This window comes from Melanostigma gelatinosum, assembly GCF_949748355.1.
Source record: "Melanostigma gelatinosum genome assembly, chromosome: 17".
Classification (NCBI taxonomy): domain Eukaryota; kingdom Metazoa; phylum Chordata; class Actinopteri; order Perciformes; family Zoarcidae; genus Melanostigma; species Melanostigma gelatinosum.
Genome location: NC_136650.1, coordinates 14,823,371 through 14,843,954, shown reverse-complemented (window position 1 = coordinate 14,843,954; position 20,584 = coordinate 14,823,371). Strand labels below are relative to the sequence as shown.

At 43.7% G+C, this 20,584-nt stretch overlaps 1 protein-coding gene across 1 annotated transcript in view; it reads right to left on the bottom strand.

Annotated features, from left to right (window-relative positions):
• Positions 1-19,650, bottom strand: part of ppp1r9a (protein phosphatase 1, regulatory subunit 9A) — a gene marked incomplete at its 5' end in the record, with an annotated part of 37,319 nt that extends 17,669 nt beyond the window's left edge. Inside the window, 4 exons of the mRNA XM_079287949.1 lie at positions 2,600-2,704; positions 7,216-7,336; positions 8,110-8,242; positions 18,253-19,650. Coding sequence (XP_079144075.1) covers positions 2,600-2,704; positions 7,216-7,336; positions 8,110-8,242; positions 18,253-19,650 — 1,757 coding nt within the window. The remainder of the gene's footprint in view (positions 1-2,599; positions 2,705-7,215; positions 7,337-8,109; positions 8,243-18,252) is intronic.
• Between the last annotated feature and the right edge of the window lie 934 nt (positions 19,651-20,584).

Here is a 20,584-nt window from a genome sequence, read left to right as displayed (position 1 = left end):
AAAATGGATACATTTGTTGGAATGTGGAACATGTTTGGTGGTTTGGATCGCTAATCCTGTCTCCTACAAAATGATGTTCCCATAAAGCTAAACTGCACTCTCAATTACGTTTCGAGGGAAACTTATTTTCTCTACCTGAAACAAAACAAAGCAAAACCCCCAAAAAACGACTTGGTTGGGTTAAAAAAAATCATAGTTTGGCTTAAAATGACAACAAAACAATATACGATATAAAGATTTCATGTCTCGATTATCCTGACGAAAATAATTGCAATTCATTATATTGTCCCAATAATTATGTAAAAATATGCTTAAAACTTTTTTAATTAACTAAAACATTCTAGAATCGCTTTACCTTGCTTTTTGTTAAGAAACAAATACTTTGTATCGCATCACAGATAGGACCTGTTTTTGTGTGAAAAACAATGTCATCATAAGCCTTAAGCCCCCTTAAATAAAGGACAAATAAATGAAATAGCAATATTGTGACATAATATTTTCTTTAAATGGTCATTCCTGTATTTTAAAAATCAGGCTCTATTTTTTACTTCTCTACATGATAGCTCATGTGATGATAGCCACGATTATTAAAAGACAATGTACCACAATCAACTTGTTGTGAATGTTTTTTTATCCACGATAAAATCCTATATCTTCACATCCCTACATTTGACAGACAGCCTTTTTATTTATTTTCTATAGATATTGAGGTAATATCGTCGTCGTGAATTATTATGGCCAAGATCATCTGATATTGTGACAGCTCTATCATGCTACCAAGTGCGTATTACTCTTGTGTTTTCTCAAAAGTGATCCATAAGACAGGGCTTTTACATCTGTGTTTTATACTGTCACGCTGGGGGGAACTTATGCCCGAAACCTGGACGGTATAGTGCTGGAAGTCAGGGTTAAAGATAGCTAAAACGGCAAATCTAGGACAGTTGGCCATAAAACCTCTGGTGATCAGACGGAGGAGGAGGAGGAGGAGGAGGAGGAGTGAGTGGGTGTGACATGATAGAGGAAGACTGAAATAGAGAGAGAGCAGTGAGGAAGAGAGTCTGGGGAATCGATGAGAAAAAGCAAGAACTGTCATAATCATTCAAATTTGCGATACGATTGTTAACAGTGTTGTATTTTTCATACGGTCAATTTAAATAACAAAATGTAGATCTGTGTTGAAGTCACTAATTGCATTTCTAGAGCTTCAATAGACTGATTAGACAATACATCTTTCTTCACCGCACATTTTAACCTATTTATAATTGACGAGATAGATGGACAGGTGATAGATGGAACCTTTCAAGCCTATAGTGCCACATCCTGGTATATGGAAAAAAAACCCTTGTCAATATTAGTTCAGCAAACAGCATATGTTCAGATACTGTTGGACATGTCTTCGTTCAGCCACCAGCTCTTCCCCCGGGCCAGGTACTCTCCACAGTGCACACATCTATCCTCCCACAACTGGCTGAGTGAACATTGCACCGGAATAGTTGACAACCCCACTGAGGCTGATAGATTATATAATAATCCATAATAATAATAATATCAAGGATATGGGGATGGATGGATTTATGGATCAATTCGTTTAGACAAATTGAAGCATGGCAAAGTAAACAAAACTGGGATAGAGGGGTGCAAACAGACAACCCGTTCTCATCTAACACGGACGTTTGGTCAGTGCCCCTCGGCGCCCGATACCGACACACAGAGGCACCCTTTAGCGTCGGTATATGACCAGGTTGGGAGTGAGAGGGGAGAGGATGAAATACTCAATAAAAGATGATGGTGATGAAACATGAACAGAAAAGACAACAGTAAATCATAAAAAATCAAAGACAACAGAAAGTATGAAAGTAAGAGATGGCAGGCAAACAACACTGCCAAGGACAAATCAAAGCTGCTATGCTCTGTGTGTGTGTGTGTGCTCTTCGCGAACCCCTGCCAAAAACTGCTTGACTGTCAAACGCACCAGACTTTTGTCACATACGGTGTTCCCACATTCTCCAGTATCTCAGATATGGTAATGGCGTTGAGGGGCCTGCCAAACAAAATCTCAGAACGGCTTCAGCGGCTGTTTTGCCACTTTTGCACCATGACAGCAGGATGAGCAGCTTTCAGAATTGCACCATGCAGTGGTCGTGAACAGCGAAGACGAAAGGAGTTTTTTTAGAGGCTTCAGTTTGTTAGTAATTATGTCTGCTACTGTACGATGGCACGTCTGGTGCTCGGGGGCTGATAGCTGCTCGACACACTTCTATAATCTTATCCAAAGGTCCTCATCAGCGGGTGAAAACCTACAAATCTAATGTGTGAATGCAATAAATAAATCGTCAAATTTAAAAAACAAATTGATCAAGCACTGAATCTTTACATCGTATTATATATATAAGCGTCAACTGATGTTGGAGTACCATAGAATATGTGTGCAATTGAGCTTGATTTTATTTTTAAATTAAATCACTGGCATCACTCTGTCCTGTTTCCATAAAGTCCTGACTAAGTAGTAGAATTGTTTTTGTACTGAAATAAAATATATATCGGATCAAAAGACTGTACGGGACTAATAATTAGCTGCGTGTTTGTTTGAGGGCCGTACCTGACGACTCCTGATGTGTTCCTGAGGACGGAGGCGGCGAAGCTCTGGGTGACGCCCACCAGACTGGTCCCATCCACCTCCACGATCTGGTCATTCACCTTGATCCTGACGCACACACACACACACACACACACACACAGATGAAAGCAGGAGTGTTAAACTGGCGAGTCAGTTTGTGTTCACCATCTGTGCGTACGTGTGAGATGAAGTAATCCTGATATGGCCAATACGTACACAATGTCCCTGACTAGTCTACAAAAATAAATGTCAAAATTACATTACGACTCATGCAGCAAAAGAAGCACAGGGGACAAAGAAACTGGCCTGCATATTCACATTATTTTCAGAATTGCAACAGTGTCAGACTTCCTTGCGGTCACACATCTCCACTGCGATAGCTTCAGACGATTGCCTGACCGAGAGACAGAAGAGAAACAAAACTCGGAGGGCTAACGAGCTCACGGAGGCCAGCGAGCATTTCGAACAATTCTGCTCTGAAAACAACGAGAGATCAGCTAAGCTTGAAATCAAACTCCTGATGAACCACTATTCATGACAGGGAAATAGAGGGAAAATGACTTAAAAAGAGACGTCCTTGCTAAATATTCCATTTTACCCCACTTGGAAATCTGCATAAAAACCAGACTGAGGATTCTTCTGAAACATAGTTTTAAATAATTTCTTCGCCATATGAATAAAACTAAATTTAGCTCTCATTATTTTTCAACAAACAGCAGATTGTTCCAATACTTCACTGCTTGAAGGCACCAGACATGTATCATTTGCTTCTACAACAAACCCACTGCAGAGGCCGCACTTCCATTTGGTCCAAGTCATGAAAAAACATGGAAATATTGCATGTAGGGCTTCCGCCAATCTCTTCAATATTGTTGAATGCAGACAATTTAATTACACTGTAATCGAGTCAAATTATCACATTTTGTGACATAAAATGGTCCAATCAAACCAGAACAACGAGGCTGGAGCCTAATCATGCTCAGGATAATTGAGAGGATAATGAGTAAGTGTTTCATGAGAGTTATTCAGTTCTACAGAGATCAATTAGCACGCACCAAACTAATTCTGCCTCACGTACAATTTCTAAATACATGGAGTTCATTCAAACAAGCTGACTCTACAGTATTTTGTGTAAATGTTTATGAATGCTGTAATCTGAGCACCACTGGCCGATGAAAGCCCCATAACTCAATTTTTCCTAATTTGCATGATGGAACAACAATTAAAGGGAATAATAAAAATTAAAAAAAGTAAAAGGTTAAATTGCTATCGGGGCATTTATTGTTGAAAGAGTATAGTGATTGATACTTCAGGGACTCACAAGACACAGACAAATCCTTTCTTTAGTCCCTAGAATGGGTTAAGCTCCCAACTCAACACCGTTTACTTTCTGCAAACTGAATTTTTGAGCAGATTTCCTGCAAAGACAAGATCTAAATCAAGCAATGTCCTCCGATGGTCGCATCAGCAACTGCAGTTAGCAATGTCCTCTCTGCTCCTCTCTCAGCCTGTCACAACGTTCAGCCGCTGCAGAGCTGGATTCAATATAACCGTGACACCCAACACGTCAACCGGAGCTGCCGCATGGACGTAGAGCGACGCGTCAGCCTGACAGGTAGACAAGAGAGCGAGCTGGTTGTCGGCCAGTCAGCAGCTCAGACGCTTTTCTGACCTTCACAGCATCTAATGTGTCAATGTGGCTTTAGGTGACCGAGGCTGGTTGACATACAAGCGGCTGAGCGAGGGCAGCTGGAAAACAAATAAAAACAAATTGACCACAATTCATGGGAATATAACAAAACACACACACACACACACCTTCATCTCCCCATGTCACCCCGGGACACACACAGACACACATATAAGGTCACCTGCGCCAGACAATACAATGAGCCACAACCAAACCCATATATCTGTCTGCCTGTGAGTGTGTGTGTGTGTGTGTGTGTGCGTGCGTCAGACCATTACATCCGACTCAGCAAGAGAAAGAGAGGGAGAGCACTAAAGCTGGAAAGGGTAATGATGATAGGAAATTACATTCTGGCTCGTGACTCCTCCCCTGAGTGTGTGTGTGTGTGTGTGTGAGTGAGTGAGATAGCACTTAGAAAGCAAATGAATGTGCACAAGCTATCTAGTAATTATTGCGAATATCGCGAGTCTTCGGTTTATTTCTCTGATGTTGTGATGAAGGTTTATTGTGAGATCAATCACGGAGACACAGGCAACGCTGCAGATTCACAATAAAGGATGATTAGAGGCCCTAATCATGCAATTTAATGTTTGAACACTGCATTAAACTGACCTACACTGTTAAAACATGAGATGTAAAGAGGAAGTATTCCTCCTCCATCTCCTGCTCTAGCAATCGTAATGTTTCCATCACGATACTTACTACTCTCATTCTCGGAATAATTCATGTCATATGCGTTGAATGTGTTGTAACTCTGTTATGTTGTTCATTCTGTACACATGACATCTGTTGCACTTCAGTCCCTCCTGGGAGAGGGATCCCTCCTCTGTTGCTCTCCCTCAGGTTTCTTCCTCTTTTCTCCCCGTTAAAAGGCTTTTTTGGGGGAGTTTTTCCTGTTCCGATGCGAGGGTCCTGGGACAGAGGATGTCGCATGTGTACAGATTGTAAAACCCTCTGAGGCAAATTTGTGTTTTGTGATTTTGGGCTACATATACAAAATAAATTGAATTGAAAAATTTTAACTTGAATTGCTCTGTTTGTTGAAAGGTCAGCAGCTTAAGGATCAAAGTTTAAACGGGCTAAACTAAAGCTTTTGTCTTTTGTTAGATGAGAGATTTTGATGAGATGGAAAGATGGTAACCCTTCAACATTTGCACAATGGATTAGGGATGTGTTGTATGTCATCAAGTTGGAGAGGTCTGGTATACTATAGGGGGGTCCGCTGACAAGTTTGCATCGATATGGTAACAATTCTTAAGCCGCGTTGATGCTTTAGACTCTGATAACTTGACGGCTGAGCAAAGTCATTGGTATATACTGTGTGTGTATAAATAGGAGCGTAGGAAGTAGGATTTGGAAATTTCTTTCTTAAACTATGATTATTTTATATTATTTGTATATTTATGTGTATTTTTATTTCCCTTGCATAGTTGAAGTTGTTATTATGGGGAGGGGAGAAATCTACGAGTCCAGAGTCCACAATTTAGACAGAGGATTGGAAGTAAGTCTGAATAGTGAACAGAGAGAAACAACACCATGTCTGTTTTAATGTGTGAAATACAATATGCAACGCTACCATGTACACAACTACGTCCACACCCTTTTAATCTGACCAATTTCTTTTTGTTATAAACTTGCAGTACCACCAACATGGCAGTCTGGACCAAAGCAGCGAACAAACCGACAGACCGGCATTGCCATCCCTAGAAAACATGCCGCAAGCATGGCTGACAATGTAAGCAGGCATTGTTTATCAAGAAGACTCTTTATTGATTTTGAGTCTGCGAGAATTATTAATAAAACAGCAAACACATTGAATAGATTGTGGAGAACTGAGTACAGTGACATTAAAACTTTGTTCAGCTCGAATAAATGAGAAAAAGGATCAAATCGACAGGCTCAGAATTGAATTGAACCTGAGCTTTAGCAAAGCCTTCCTCTGATCCTTTCAACTTTTCATACTTCTTACTTCTCAGTCACTGAGGGAAATGAGACTTTTTCGAGTGCAACTGTCATCTTAGAACTTCCCCCCTCACTTTTAAACAAGACAAACTCTCTGCTCGCTACAATTTAACTAATCCCACTCTCATGTTTTCCTAAAAATGGCACATGAAAGAAAGAATTAATCCCCAAGGGTAACGCACCTACCTACCGCAAACAGCCCCAGTGCACTAGGTTTCCCAGTGTGTATGCCGAGCTTACAGTACTTACTGCTCTCATACTGCATGCAATGGAAGTGCCTTTCAGTCTTTTAATCTGTTTCAGGGGAACCTGAACCACACACAGACACACTAATAGGTAGAAGCTGGCGGCTTAGAGGCAGAAAACCACAGCTCGTCTGCTGGGAAGCTGTCGTCTCCTCCTCTATCGCTGGCTGAGTGCTTACTCTGCACCGTTCACACTTTAGAGTGCACAAATACACACGACGTATACACATCTTCTCCCTCGCAACAGCAGCGACACACACGCGAATCATCTCGGGACATATACAGAGACACACTCATTTTCTACAGACTAACTTTTGCAAACTTGCACAGAAAACACAAAACATAATACACTCCAATGAAATGTGTCCCTCGCACACACACACACACACAGTCCTGTGTGAGACTTCATGTCCCAGACCGCGCCTCTCCCAGTGGGTCTAATCCTAACCCATGTTGCTAAAGCTGACAGGAACAAAGCGTGACTGTGTGACTGTGTGAGGGTGAGAAGGTGAGAAGGTGGTGGTGGGAAAGTGGAAACGAAACAGCTGATTGATTGTTGTGTGTATTTTTGGACAATAGGTGTTAAGTGCAACGTTGGTCACATGGGAGCTTTCCTGCAACTCTAATCTGCTTCGATGTGTCCCCAGACTCACCTGTCGCTCAGGGATATGCGTGACGTCCAATAGGAAAGCAGAGCTCACCTGGTGTCTCTCTCAGCGGCTCCGCCCTCGATGACGGTCTTGACGAAGATACCCAGTTTCTCCAGGCCTGCGTCAGCGCCGACACCCATCCCGATGATACTGACCCCCAGGCCATCTTCATCTGGGAACATACACACCACGTAGTTAAAGTGTTTGAGCCTCAATAAGTGTGTGGCGGGTTAAAAGCTTCCGTTTTCCAACTTTCCAATAAGCTCGGATCAAACCCAAAATGGCTCTTAGTATACTTTTGTCAGGTGGACTGAGGGACACAAGGAACAATGGATGGATGAATTCACTCAAACAGAAGAACAGCTGATTTATTAATGGAGAAGAGGAGGAGGCGTTTACTATCGGCAAGTTCACATGAATAGGATATGTGCTGGATGGGAAATTCCCTAACAGAGTAGCATTCATCAGTCTCCATCCTGCATTCACTATTCATGAGCTGTTAGGGTTACGTAACAGCGAGTGGATGGTGATATGATGCAAAGTGATTGTATTTCAGGTCCTTGGCAACGTTGAATTTCAACACAGCAAAACGTCAACAGGAAAAGACAAGTGAAGAGGCTCACGCTGGGGAGTTAGGAGAAGCTGTACGCTGCAATATCGTTTCATGTGATCTGATCAGATTTGTAGTGAACTTCCGCAAGGGTATTTCAAATAAGAAGCCTCGTTGTGAATGGCTGGCCGTGAAATTCAAAACATTAATTGGGGGGAAAATAATGAGGAAACAACCCCGGATAGAAAGACGAAAATAGAAATATCACTGCTTTGATTAAAGAGAAGTGACACCCCGTACATCCCGTTCGTGGGTGATTCTGTCTACTGGCTAAAATGGGTAACTGACAGGATCCACCCCCTCGTTTTACGATGTTCTTAGGTTTTCTTTCCCACCTTTCTCCAGCTCCACGGGGAAGAGCTCCAGTTTCTCCACCCTCTTCTCCAGCTCGTACTCTGCGGAGGAGGCCACAGGATCCACCTCTTCGTTACGACGGTCATAGTCCTCGTTGGAGTAGGTGTTGAACACCTGGAGAGGGAGCACAAGGAGTTAAAGAACATGGCCACACAATATCAAATGCTAATTTCCCCCGCTGTGGGACTAAGATTGGATAATCTTGTCAAATAGAGCAGTTACAGAGATAGAGATAGTTCCACCACCTCAGCAGCACGATCCTGGATGTTTGATCCAGTTTTATAAAGGAGATATTGTACTGACAAATACAACAAAACACTTCTATTCTTTGGTGATTCGTGGTTGGAAGCAATTGTATTCCCAAACGTTACATTATCTACACTACAAAGCTGACTAACCCTGGGATAAATAAAGGCTCTTATAAAAAAGCATCAGCTACAACCACAAAATCAGCACATTAACCAACAGATGACTGTAGCTTAGAGAAACACAATGTGGTGATGGAGGATAGGGAGGCCTTTCTCCTCCTCTAAGCAGTGAGGTCCTCAAAGGAGCCTCTCCGCACAGCAAGAGTCTGCCGTCACTTCACATCCCATCCCGGCCAAGCGGGGAGGGGAGAGAGCCGCGCACAAGCAGACTCCAAAGTGCATGTTGTCTGTAGTGCGGCGCTCTGCACAATGCTGGCTGCTGGTGCCAAATAAAGGGGTGCAAGGGTATGCAAAGTATCTTTGCAGCTCTGTGCACAGGCACGCTAGTCTGTTTCTCACTGAGACACACAGCTGCAGAAAACCCACACTGATTGCGGCTGCTATTATTATAATCTGATAATCTAAAGCCATGTGGTGCTGTCTACAAGTGAGAATTTCGGGATGGGGACATCACACATTTAGCTTGATGACGTAAATGAATCAAGTTATTCACAACGCTGGACGCCCACAGAGTGTTACCACAAGCAGCCGGCTGTAGAGTCACTGGGGATCTCAGTGCCCTGACCTCTTTGAATTGGTTGAAAGAGGAATGTCTCAATAGAGAGATCAATAAGGCGCTATGTCGCATCACATCTATTGATCTGGCCTATAGCCTGATTTATGTTTGTCAATAAGCAATGCTGGCTCCTGTCATCAACATTTTAGTGATGTTGGAGCCGTGACAGTTACCAATGATGAGGGCAAACAAGTTCAAAACATGCATGAATATCGTCAGTCAAGACATTTGTGTTTTGCTGTAGGGGATGTGGCATGTGTTTGACTGATATCTACCACATGATAAAGACACCAAAACTACAGTGAACATATAAATGGCCCTCTGTGTAAGAGACACTGTGCTGGTTGTATGCACAGCTTGGGCACATTGATGTCACGGGATGCTGCCAGGGTGAGCTTTTATTCCTTTGTGTGAGCATGCGTGAGCTCTATCCGGACCATGACCCTGTCATCAATCATTCAGTGTGATCAACAGCCCTGCATTATTAACACACACACACACACACACACACACACACACACACACACACACACACACACACACACACACACACACACACACACACACACACACACACACACACACACACACACACACACACACACACACACACACACACACACACATCCATTTGTACACCCCCTACATAATATTGTGCATTTCATTAAATAAATATAAAATAAAATATATAGGCACAAACCCTCAGCAATCAGTAAGAGACATACACACACACTCATAATAAAAGCCACAGCACAAACACACTGCTGACGAATGCTAACACCAGCACTGCACGGGACGTCCTGGACGTGATGCTACCATGAAGTACACTCTCTAATGGCCTCTCTCAGTCACTGTGTGCTCGCTATAAACACATTAGCATGTGGCCAGTCACTTGAGAGAGATCAGTGAGGACAGATGATGGTGGATCCATGAGAGGAGGCGAGCAAAGAAGAGGCAGAGCAGTGATGGAGATCGATAACAAAGAGGCAGAAGAGGGAATTCCAAAAAACCTGAGAGTCAGATGAACAGAGAAGACAAAGGGTGGACAAGAGCGCATTGGCGATTGAGAGAGGGAGCGACAAGATAAATTAAAAAGCACGCACAAGGGAAATAAGAACAGACAGAAAGAGAGTGAAAGAGAAACAAAGAGACAGACTGCACCATCAAATGGAAAGCATTCACCCAAAAGATAAAGAAAGACCTGCCGGTTTTCTCCAGATAGTCCGGCCATGTTCAGTTCATTTGGTACATACTGAGGCAACCAAAGGAGGAACACAAAGGAAAAAATATCCTGCGTTAAAAGAGGATGAAAAAAAAGGTAGGACAGCATGCTGAAACGAAAAGGTCACGCAGAGCAGACCGATTATGAGTCAGGCTAGGTTTTTACATTTCTCCTCTTAGATAGGACGAATAATCGATGACAAGAACTGGATTTTGTTCTGCCAAAAAAAATAAGTAACAGAGGAAAGCTAAGGAAGAGGCAGAAAGAGAACATGTGAGACGGTGCAGTAATGTGTGCGACTGTGTTTGATCTTGGCAGTATGGCAGGACACTGATCTCAAACGGTTTGTATTCTATCAGCTAATTCAATTTGGAATGTGTTTATTGCTTTGTTAATGCTTTGTTTAGTGCTAATTAGTAAATGCTAGCATGCTAATATGAACACGCAAAGCACCGTCAAGAACAGTGTCACAGAGCTGGTAGCATGGCTTACTCTTAGTGTTTTTAAGTCCGGGTTGCTTTGATAAGATTATTGGCCTTTACAGGAATTACAAGATCATGCAAGATTCCTCTCACGATGACAACCCCTCAGCAAAATAGTGTCCGTCAGTCAGCCTGAATAAATGTTGGGTTGGCGTCAGGGAAAGAGGAGCGAGGATTAACCAGGAGCTCACTACGACACAGGGGAGGAGAGAGGAAGAGGGAGCAACAGAGCATCGGGGTAAGTCTGGATGAGAAAAAGGTGAAAAAAAGGAGATAATAACATTTGAATGGGGAGGAAAATGAGAGATGGAGACGTGTACTGGGACAAATGTGGGGACACGAGAAGAGATGCAGGAGGCTTTAAGATGATGAGGAAATGGACGAGTAGTAAATGAACAGGGAGAATCGAGTTTACAGAGGATGGGCCGCAATGTCAACAGAGAGAGAAACTGAGTGACTCATATGATTCATGGGTTAGAGCAGCAGGCAGTCAGGCTATTGAAGAGCCAGCAAGAGAGGAATAAAGAAAAGAAAATGGAAAGAAAAAGAAAAGCTGAGGAGCGAGTGAGGCTTGGGGGTAATTTGCTCCAGGGTCGTTTGAGTCCCTGCCTAAGATGTCACAGCATGGTGCCAATGCCCAGCCAACCGCCTCTGATGGTATTAAACCGGGCCATTGGTGTGTCGGTGCCAGTGCCGTCGCCTGCGCCTTCCAGACAGTGGACGCTGCCCAGGGCAATAAGAGGCTCGAAAGCCCAGGAGAAATGTTCCTACTACTGTGGCGCGAGCCCAGCAAACCCTGCAGTGGATTAACTACAACCTGACACACTCACACACACACACACACACACACACACACACACACACACACACACACACACACACACACACACACACACACACACACACACACACACACACACACACACACACACACACACACACACACAGACTGCTGTGCAGTGACAGCTCAGCACATTTGCATTCTATTACTTCTACCTGTGGCCACCCACCCACACACACACACACACACACACACACACAAGAGCTGACAGGTGCTGAAGAAAGTGTCTGGATGCTGAAGGACGAGGCAGTTGCTGATGATGGAAATTAATTCATGTCTTGAGAGAGCAGGCAGAGCGAGACTGACAGATAAAAAGAGGAGGTGCAGATGGGATGAAGTGAGAGTGAGAAAAGAGAGAGACAAACAGAAACATTCAGTAACCCGTTCTGTATGAAGATAAGTGACAACGTACAGATGTTTACAGTCAATTGAAGGCCAACCTTTCCGTCATCTTGACATACATCACCCCTCGTCTGAGGAAGTGACACTGACTTTTGACATGTCGGGGAATGCCAAAATCGTAGTCAGCATTTCTTTTTTTAACCGAAGTGCCTTCTGCATACACAGTAGACACACATACTGCTCACACAAGTGGAGATCTTTGAGAGAAATACACTGCTAATACCTAGTATTTTTCAAAATGTAATGAAGATGTAACTTCCGGGTAGCTTTAAAGTTTTTTTTCAGCTCAAAAATGCACTTCAGTTCGCTGTTTACGGCACAATACCACTGGGTGCCATGACTCCCACACCAGCAAACCAAGCCACTGGCCAACTACAGGATGAGAGAGAGGGAGAGAGAGGGAGAGAGAGGGAGAGAGAGCGAGGGGCCAGCTTCAAACAGGGGCAGAGCGTAGTAAACAACGAGTGAATGGACGCAGAGTAGACAATGTCCTGCTTTATTTCAGGTCTTGGTCATATACAGTGAGTAGGAGCTGGGATCAGAGAGAACACAACAACAACAACAAGTTGCTTGTTACAGTACTGCTGCTCTACTGCCCACTATCTACGCTGTGGACTTCATCATGCAACAATGACTTGGCAGAGTTTGGGACCACACAGCATAATAATAACCACTCTGTGTGATCTGGAATAATTCTGCTTGTGGCACAGATTTCAGGACAGAAAGCAGTCGATATTATTCAGCATTTCAATCGGTTTGAATCCAGACCGTTTGCCTTAATCATGTTCCTGACTCACTGCAAACAAGGACACGGCGACAGTGCAGCAGGCTGAACCGTCCTCAGCACCGGCTTAGCAAACACTGAGAACATTGTGTCACCGAGACACTCTGTTCTGTGCCGTTTTTTACCTCAATAAAAAAATGGCAGCACGCTGATGATATCATGAGCAGGGGACCAGATTGAATTGGGTTGGATGGCGGTCTATGACACTGTCCACTGTAAGGCAACTGACCAGCCTTAAAAACCGCAAGGCCCGTCTCGCCTTTCCTGGATCGTTAAAAATGCATCCCTAAGGGAGGATTGGGTGGCACCGAAACAAGCAAACAAAAAAACACTGCATTAATAATGGCTATAAGCTACATGCACGCACGAATACGCACATATCCAACACCCGAGCTTGGAGTAGTTGTACCTGTCAGAGATAAGAGAGGAAGAAAAAAAATCCATCGAGTCACAAAAATGGGCTTTTCCATAGCTGGACTACAACGCAATAACACATTTATGGGCTGAATTTTAATCTATGGTACCTACGAATAGTGCTGGATTGTTTATGCTGCCTTTTAGCACATGACATATAGAGTCACCACACAAGTTTTTCCACTACTACACGATCCGTAAGAAGTCTAGTTGTTGGTCAAGATTTTCAATTTAGCCTCCACCAAAATACCTGACTGAGCTCAGCTGCTGTTTTTTGCGTTTCTTACCAAAATGTCAGCTGTTATATTGCTACTGTACCAGTGTTGGAACTCTCTCCCAAAAATACCCCTGCTGTCTCCCATTAAACCCAGCCACAGATTGCATAATTAGTAGGGCTGACAGCCAGCTTCACTCATCCCGCAGAGGGAAAACACCAGAATCCAGGGCAGAAGGGAGACGATGCTAAAGAATGTAGCAAATAACATATCGTAAAATAATACGTTATGAGTTGTTCTGTATTGAGAATGACTGGAACAGTCTTATATGTCTGCATATGTTTTTCTGTCGATGCATGTACGTTGGATTTAAACATGTACAGTGGGGAGGCTCTGCCATGTACTGTATTAAGGGCAGTCAAATGAGCTCCCAAATGACCAAAACCGTCTGGCAAGGGGGGTGCTGGTTGGCATTTTCTCTGTTTTTAAGCATCAGCAACTTTGTCTCTATGTTCTTTCATGCTCCAGTACAAGTACAAGATGAGTCTCTGAATTGCTTTGATGTCTTGTAGCCTGAGTTGCAAACCCGCATACAGCAAACGGATATCAGTCTGAGGCAGTAGCGGCTTTAGAAAGTTTAGCCAGACTGAGGGCACAGTAAAGCAACTGTGGCTATAATTCACTGTGCATTATTAATAGTAACATTGTTTATTCTGTATAATAATGAATACCAACACTGCTCTGGTTCCCGCCCCTGGTCTGAGGCAAATGAGTCATCTAAGTGACCTCATATTCCGCTGTGTTGACCTCACATCCCTTTAAATACCAGAACTGAATCTCCAACAACAGCAGTGTTTACAAGACATAGATGTTTATACATCTTAGAAAGAGGATGACCACAACCATCCCTGTCACAGAACAACACACCCGTCAAAACATTGAGTAAAAGACATGCAAAATGATGTCTCGCGGCTCCAAAACCACTGCCACGGAGAAGAGGAGCGACACAGATCTATCATATCGGTTATGGCTCCGAGCTCAGATCCATGGTACTCAGCATTCCACAGAATGCAGCAGGAGTGAAGGGGCTGATTATGGTGGCCTGTGAGCTGGTGCTCCGCTCATCACATCTGCTTAATTCCATTAAGAAATCGAGTGATGAAAACGCAGCTGCTCTACGGGCACAGTAAGTATCATTAAAAAGACGATATAAATGCCGTTCACGTAGAGGGTGAGAGAGGCAAACAAGAGGGGAGACTGACACAGCGTGCAGAGGGAGAAGACGTCGTCTGCCAAACTCCCAGGGTGCGGTTCAACAAAGAGAGGAAGACAACACATTGCTTGCAAAGAAATCGGCAACAAGTGAGAGATGGTTAAAAGCTTTTGGGATTTGTTTGCGATCAAGGCTGAATTTTTTTAAACCGTGAGAGAACCACACAGGGGAAGTGAACGCTGGCTGAGCTGTGTGCCATACCTTCGGTTCAAACAATGTATTGTCAATGTCATATCACCTACACCGAACATACTTTGACAACAGGACATCAAAGGTGCGATAGAAGACTGGATCTACCTCAATACATGAGTCTATATGCCTCAGACTGAACAAGCAAACTAGAGGTGCTAACGTCAACGATAAAAGCGGTTGCTTGAATGAACAGGAGATGGGATTCTGCTCTGTAGGTCAGTGCCTTCAGGAGAGCTAGCTGCCTTCGCCTCGGGCAGCTCAAAGCACTTCCCACTGGGTCAGTCAGGGTGTTACAGCTGAGTGAAAGGATGTGGAAGTAATTATTAGTTAAAAAAAGAAAGAGTTTACAGCCTCTGTGAGGGTGTACAAGTACTACAGGCAAAGCAATAGCACATGCTCACGATGACATTATTGTAAAGCATAATGTTAAGCACATGCACCATCTTAGAATAGCGTGTTAGCATGCTAACACTTGCTAATTAGCACAAACGCAAAGTACTCCTGACTGTTGATGGGAATGTCATTCGTTTTGCAGGTTGTTCATGACCCAATTTGACTGGTTTTTGGCTGTCGCATTCTTGGTGAATGCTGAATAAGACATTTTTAGGCATACAAAAAGTTATTATTAACTTTCATGACCTGAGAACACACTACGCAAGGCTTAATATTCTAAGACAAATATACAGACGACACCCAGACCGGACAGCGCTGTGGTAACAACCTGTCAATCATAAGGTAGCCGCGCCCTAAAGCATACCCTGCTTCGTGGTCTTTACTATAAATGTGACCACAATTTACGAAAAGACCATCATGCTGTATTGAAAAAGACTTGAAACTCGCGATTTAGACCATAAACTCATGTTTACAGCGTTTACTGAGGTAATAAATCACGTGAGAAGTGGGGCCAATTTGTTACGTAGTGATATTTCACAGTGTAAGTAAAAACTCTGACCTGCTGGTGGCGCTAGATGGAACGTCAGAGGCTCACCAGTCAGTAGGATTCATCCTCTGAGGACCACGATTGTACAGACAATCCAGTGCTTTTTGAGATATTTCATGCTGGACCAAAGTGGTGGACGACCATACCACCCCATCCACAGACCCGAGCTGCTAACATGGCTAAAAACAATAGATATATAAACTCAACACTCGTGAAGTCAACACAACAACAGGCTTCTTTGAGAATCTGGATCAGAGAATCGTCCTCTCAAACAGAAGTCAGTGTGCATGTTAACAGAAAGGATGCCAAAGCTAGTTGTGTGTCATCTTCTCCCTGTGGCTGCCATGATGCTTTCTAAAATTAATGAAGCTTTCAAAGCTGGAATGTTGAAATAATTTATCCGCTTTAAGGGGCAGGACTATAAGGAATATTACATGAAGGGGAGAGAACGTTGAGCATTAGATTATAACACGGCAGTTTCTTTTCTCGGTCTTCTCTGCAGTCTCCTCCCACAGGGGTCAAGCTGGACTCGTGCAGGGCCGAGGGCTGAGAAAACAGCTTTCTCTCCTTCACTGTATCGACGAACAAAAGACAGAACCCTGTTTGTCCCTCATGCGCTGACAGAAGGGGGGGGGGGGCGTGTGATGAAGAAGTGGGAGGGGTGCATGTCTAATTGTGCATGTGCGTAAAGGGAGGGGGGGGGGGCAGTGCGTCTCTTGAATATTCCATATGATGAACGAGCGTCTGTCCTTTTCATAGAAAAGCGACGGCTTAAAACGACAAACAACAACAGAGGAGCATATTCCCCGAATGTTCGACCTAAATGGGACAACAAGCTTTGTTGTGCTCACTTTCACTGTATGATGAACGGAACATTTTTCAAATGATCAAAAGCAGATTTTGTATTTTAGATTGTTGTTAAATGTATTGTGACATATGATGCTATGTTATATAACGTAACAACGAATATCCTGAGTTGAAATATGTGCTTGCGATTGTGTGTGTGTGTTCATGCACATGTGTGTGTTGAGTCCTGAGGAGGAGGAGAAGAGAAAGATGCAAAAGGACATACTGCAGAGACGGCACGGGGTAATTAGTGAGGCAACATCTCGTATTCTCCTCAGAATAAGTGGGCTAATTGTTCTGGTTCGTTACAGCATGTTAATGGGATTGATCCTCAACTTGTGGAACGTTTGTGTTCGCTCCAAATCTCTCATACATCAATCTTACTCTCTCAATCACAGACACACACACACACACACACACACACACACGCACATCGCTTGCATGTCAAAAGTTTGAAAATCTCATGACTAAAAATGAATTTCACTGACGAATTAAAGACATAGGATAAAAAAAAGTAAAGTATGTTGTTTACTATTGCAAACGTTAAGCTTATTGATGCTAATGCTGAAGGATAAGACTGACAAATATTTCCCATAATCTTCCAAATCTATCTTCCCAAATCCACAAACACTGGCTGCATTGTGTCCAATTTAGCCCAGAAACAATAATTCATGGCAGATGATGCAACAAATACTATGGTACTTCTATTTCTATTAATTAAAATAAGAAGTTACCAGGAAAATGAATCTCTGTGGGAGCTGGGCGTTATGGATGTATTTCATCAGAAACAAAGACCATTTTTCACAAGTGAAACCTTAATGTGGTGTAATAATTACTGTGGGAAATCTATGTGGGACGGATGGTAAAAACACAGCTAACCTCTTGCCATAAATCTGCTGATATCACTGAGCATAACGGACAAAACAAGGTTAGCTACTCGTAAAACACACACAAACACTATGTCGGCTATATTCTGTATATACAGTATACAGAATTTGACAGATAAATTTCGACTCTGCCACTGAAATGCACATCCTCATTAAAATCGTTGAATTATGGCTCCTCGTTTAAAAGACAGAGATGGGACTGTTTGAGAAAAACAAACGCAGCATCATGTGTGAAAACTGTGTGGGTGCAGAACCAGCATGACTAACACATGCACAGATGTTCTACTCATGAACACGTCAATTTCCCAGAGGGCGACGCTTTGACCCTCACGCTCTGCATCACAAAATAGCTTCTTTTTTTAAATAGATTTTATCTATCGCATCACAGACCGTGTTATAGGACGACAATGTGAAATTAACATGAAGGTCTTATAAAGACTCATCATTTTGTCATTTTATTTTATAAAAAGCTAGCCGCAATTCAAAAGTAACTATGGATACAAGCCGATATAAAGCTCTGAATACCAGATTAGCTTTCTGTTGTTTTAACCTACTTTTGATAAGAGCTGCACAAAGCCTTTTATGTTGGATTGCTCACACAATTAAGCCGTCCACAACATTTTTGTTCAGTACCCAACTTACTGTGATGGTGGCAGTGCTGAAACGTATCTTCCTCTTCGGAGGGACGTCCTCTTTGTTTTCGTGTGGCAGACCAGGGATCTCTGTCAGATCAGAGCCCGGGTCGTAGACAATATCCTCATCGTCTCCGTACAGGTCATCCTCAGGATCTGTGCAGCTCTCCCCCCAACCCTGGTAACAGGCATCCCCGTCTGCGTTAAAAATCACCCGCTCGTTCCCAATGTATTCCTCATCGGGCTCTTCCGCCTGGTCCTTGGGAGGCTCAGAGGACTTGTCTTCTCTTGAACCATCCCCATCCTCCTGGCCTTCCCCAGGTGGTGTAGTAGGGGTCGGCAATGGCTCACGGGTTGCATCTTCAAAAGCTTTGTCGGTAATCACAGCATCATCTGTAGGTTTTGAAGCTTTGGACACCCCGAGATCCTCAATATGTTTTCCTGTTTCTGAAGGTCTCTCCTCTTCTTCACATGAACCATTCACCTGGCTTCCATTGGTGGTGACCCCAGAAAGACGCCGCCTATCTCTGCCCGTGGGCTCAACCTTGTCCGCTTTGTCTTGGGCTTCTTCCTCTTGTGGTACTGGCTTCAGCACCGTCTCGGTCTCTGTTCCGGGACTGGCGCTCAGAAGGTCCTCAGAAGACGAGGATGTGGGACACTTCCCACCTGTCCTGCTCTGGTAGCTCCCACGAACTGGAGACTGTCTTGAATCATCTTCGCTGACGTCACCTCCAGGGCGGTGGCACACGTCTGGTGAGTAGAGGGCCCGTCTGCTGACTCCTTTGTGGTGCGCGCCATGGTTGTGGTTGTCGGTATTTTCAAAAACAGCACTCAGTTGACTGACAGTTGGCGAGGACGCCTCTGTTCTGGAGCAAAGTGAGTCCAAGGAGTCTGTGCTGCCTCGATTAGACCTAGCACCTCGCCAGTCATCCAGGTGCTCATGGGAACCTCGTTTATCACGTCCGTATGGAAAGACTGGGGATTGGGACTGGTCACGTGACTGCTGCTCAAACAGCTTCCTGGTTTCAGAGAACTTTGGCCCCGCACCTCCAACCCTGTCAGCTGATAAGGAATGCTGGAGTTTTATCACTGATCCGTCGGCCTTGTTGATGAAGTTGGTGGGCTTGACCAGCTTTTGAGGCGAGGAATCTTCACAAACAGTGGCCTTATCCGGCACACCTTCTGAGCCCATCTGCATGAACATGTCCTTAATGCGACTGACATGGCCGCCATACTGGCGGCCCCTTGGCTGTTTCACACGTTGTAGGTCCTTGGGCCTGGAGTCTCCATCTATCCGAGGCTGGTCAAAGGCCTTCTTTAGTGCCTGAAACTCAGCCCGGTAGGCGTTACGGTGGGGGGAGGCACTCCGGAGGCCGGTCCTCTCCCCTGAGGCCTCCGTCTTCAGCATGATGATTTCTTAAGATTCAGAGGGGATGTCAGCATCGCCGTGGCCTCATTAGAATGTAGAAGTGAGGAGTCTAGTTTGACCTACCGCAACGCTGCCTTATCAGATCCACCCGTTGTTATAGTTCCTTTAGGCCCATTCATACCTGCAGAGACAAAAAGAGGTGTTATAAAGATAGAAACATTTGGTATGATTGAGTGAGCTCAAGAGAGATAACTATTTAAACATGCACACAATAACATCACATCGACTGAAAGTGGCTCTTACTAATCTAAATTATGATTACAAAGCTTGAAAAGAGATCATTTCTACCTTCCATCAATACCACTATTCAGAAGCATGGGATATATCAAAGTTCTGAGCACAAGAGGACTAGATATGAGAGCCTATTGCACTCTGATTATCTTGTTTTTTCAGCACTGCTGCACCGTTTACCTTCTCAAATCAGTACTTACACATGGGTGTTTGAGCTCTTTATGTTTAAACTGGTACTGCAGGGGATATTATTTTTAATGTTTTCTTCTTCTCTTTTCTCCCTCCCACTCGCTCTGTTTTATACAGTGGGCTGTGACCCTTGTGCGCTGTCACATCCTGCAGCTCTCTAAACCATCACTGACATTATGCTGGTTCTCACTAAATGCCAGCCCTAAACAAAGCATTGCATGACATTTGCAACCTTTGCTGCACAGAGAAAATGCTGTTGAATGCACCAAAAATGTGTTGATATAATTCAAAAGAGAAAAATACTTCAGGAACTGAAAGACTTGCATTTTACCCACAGTGCTGCGTGAGAGCGGAGCAGCAGGCTAGTCTGGTTTAATGTTCCAAACCTACAGCCATTATTGTTTAATGCTGTTTGGAAATGCATTCCACAAAGAGGAAGATGAAATATGACACACGCACACAAACGTTCATCTGGGACATAGGGAATCCATTA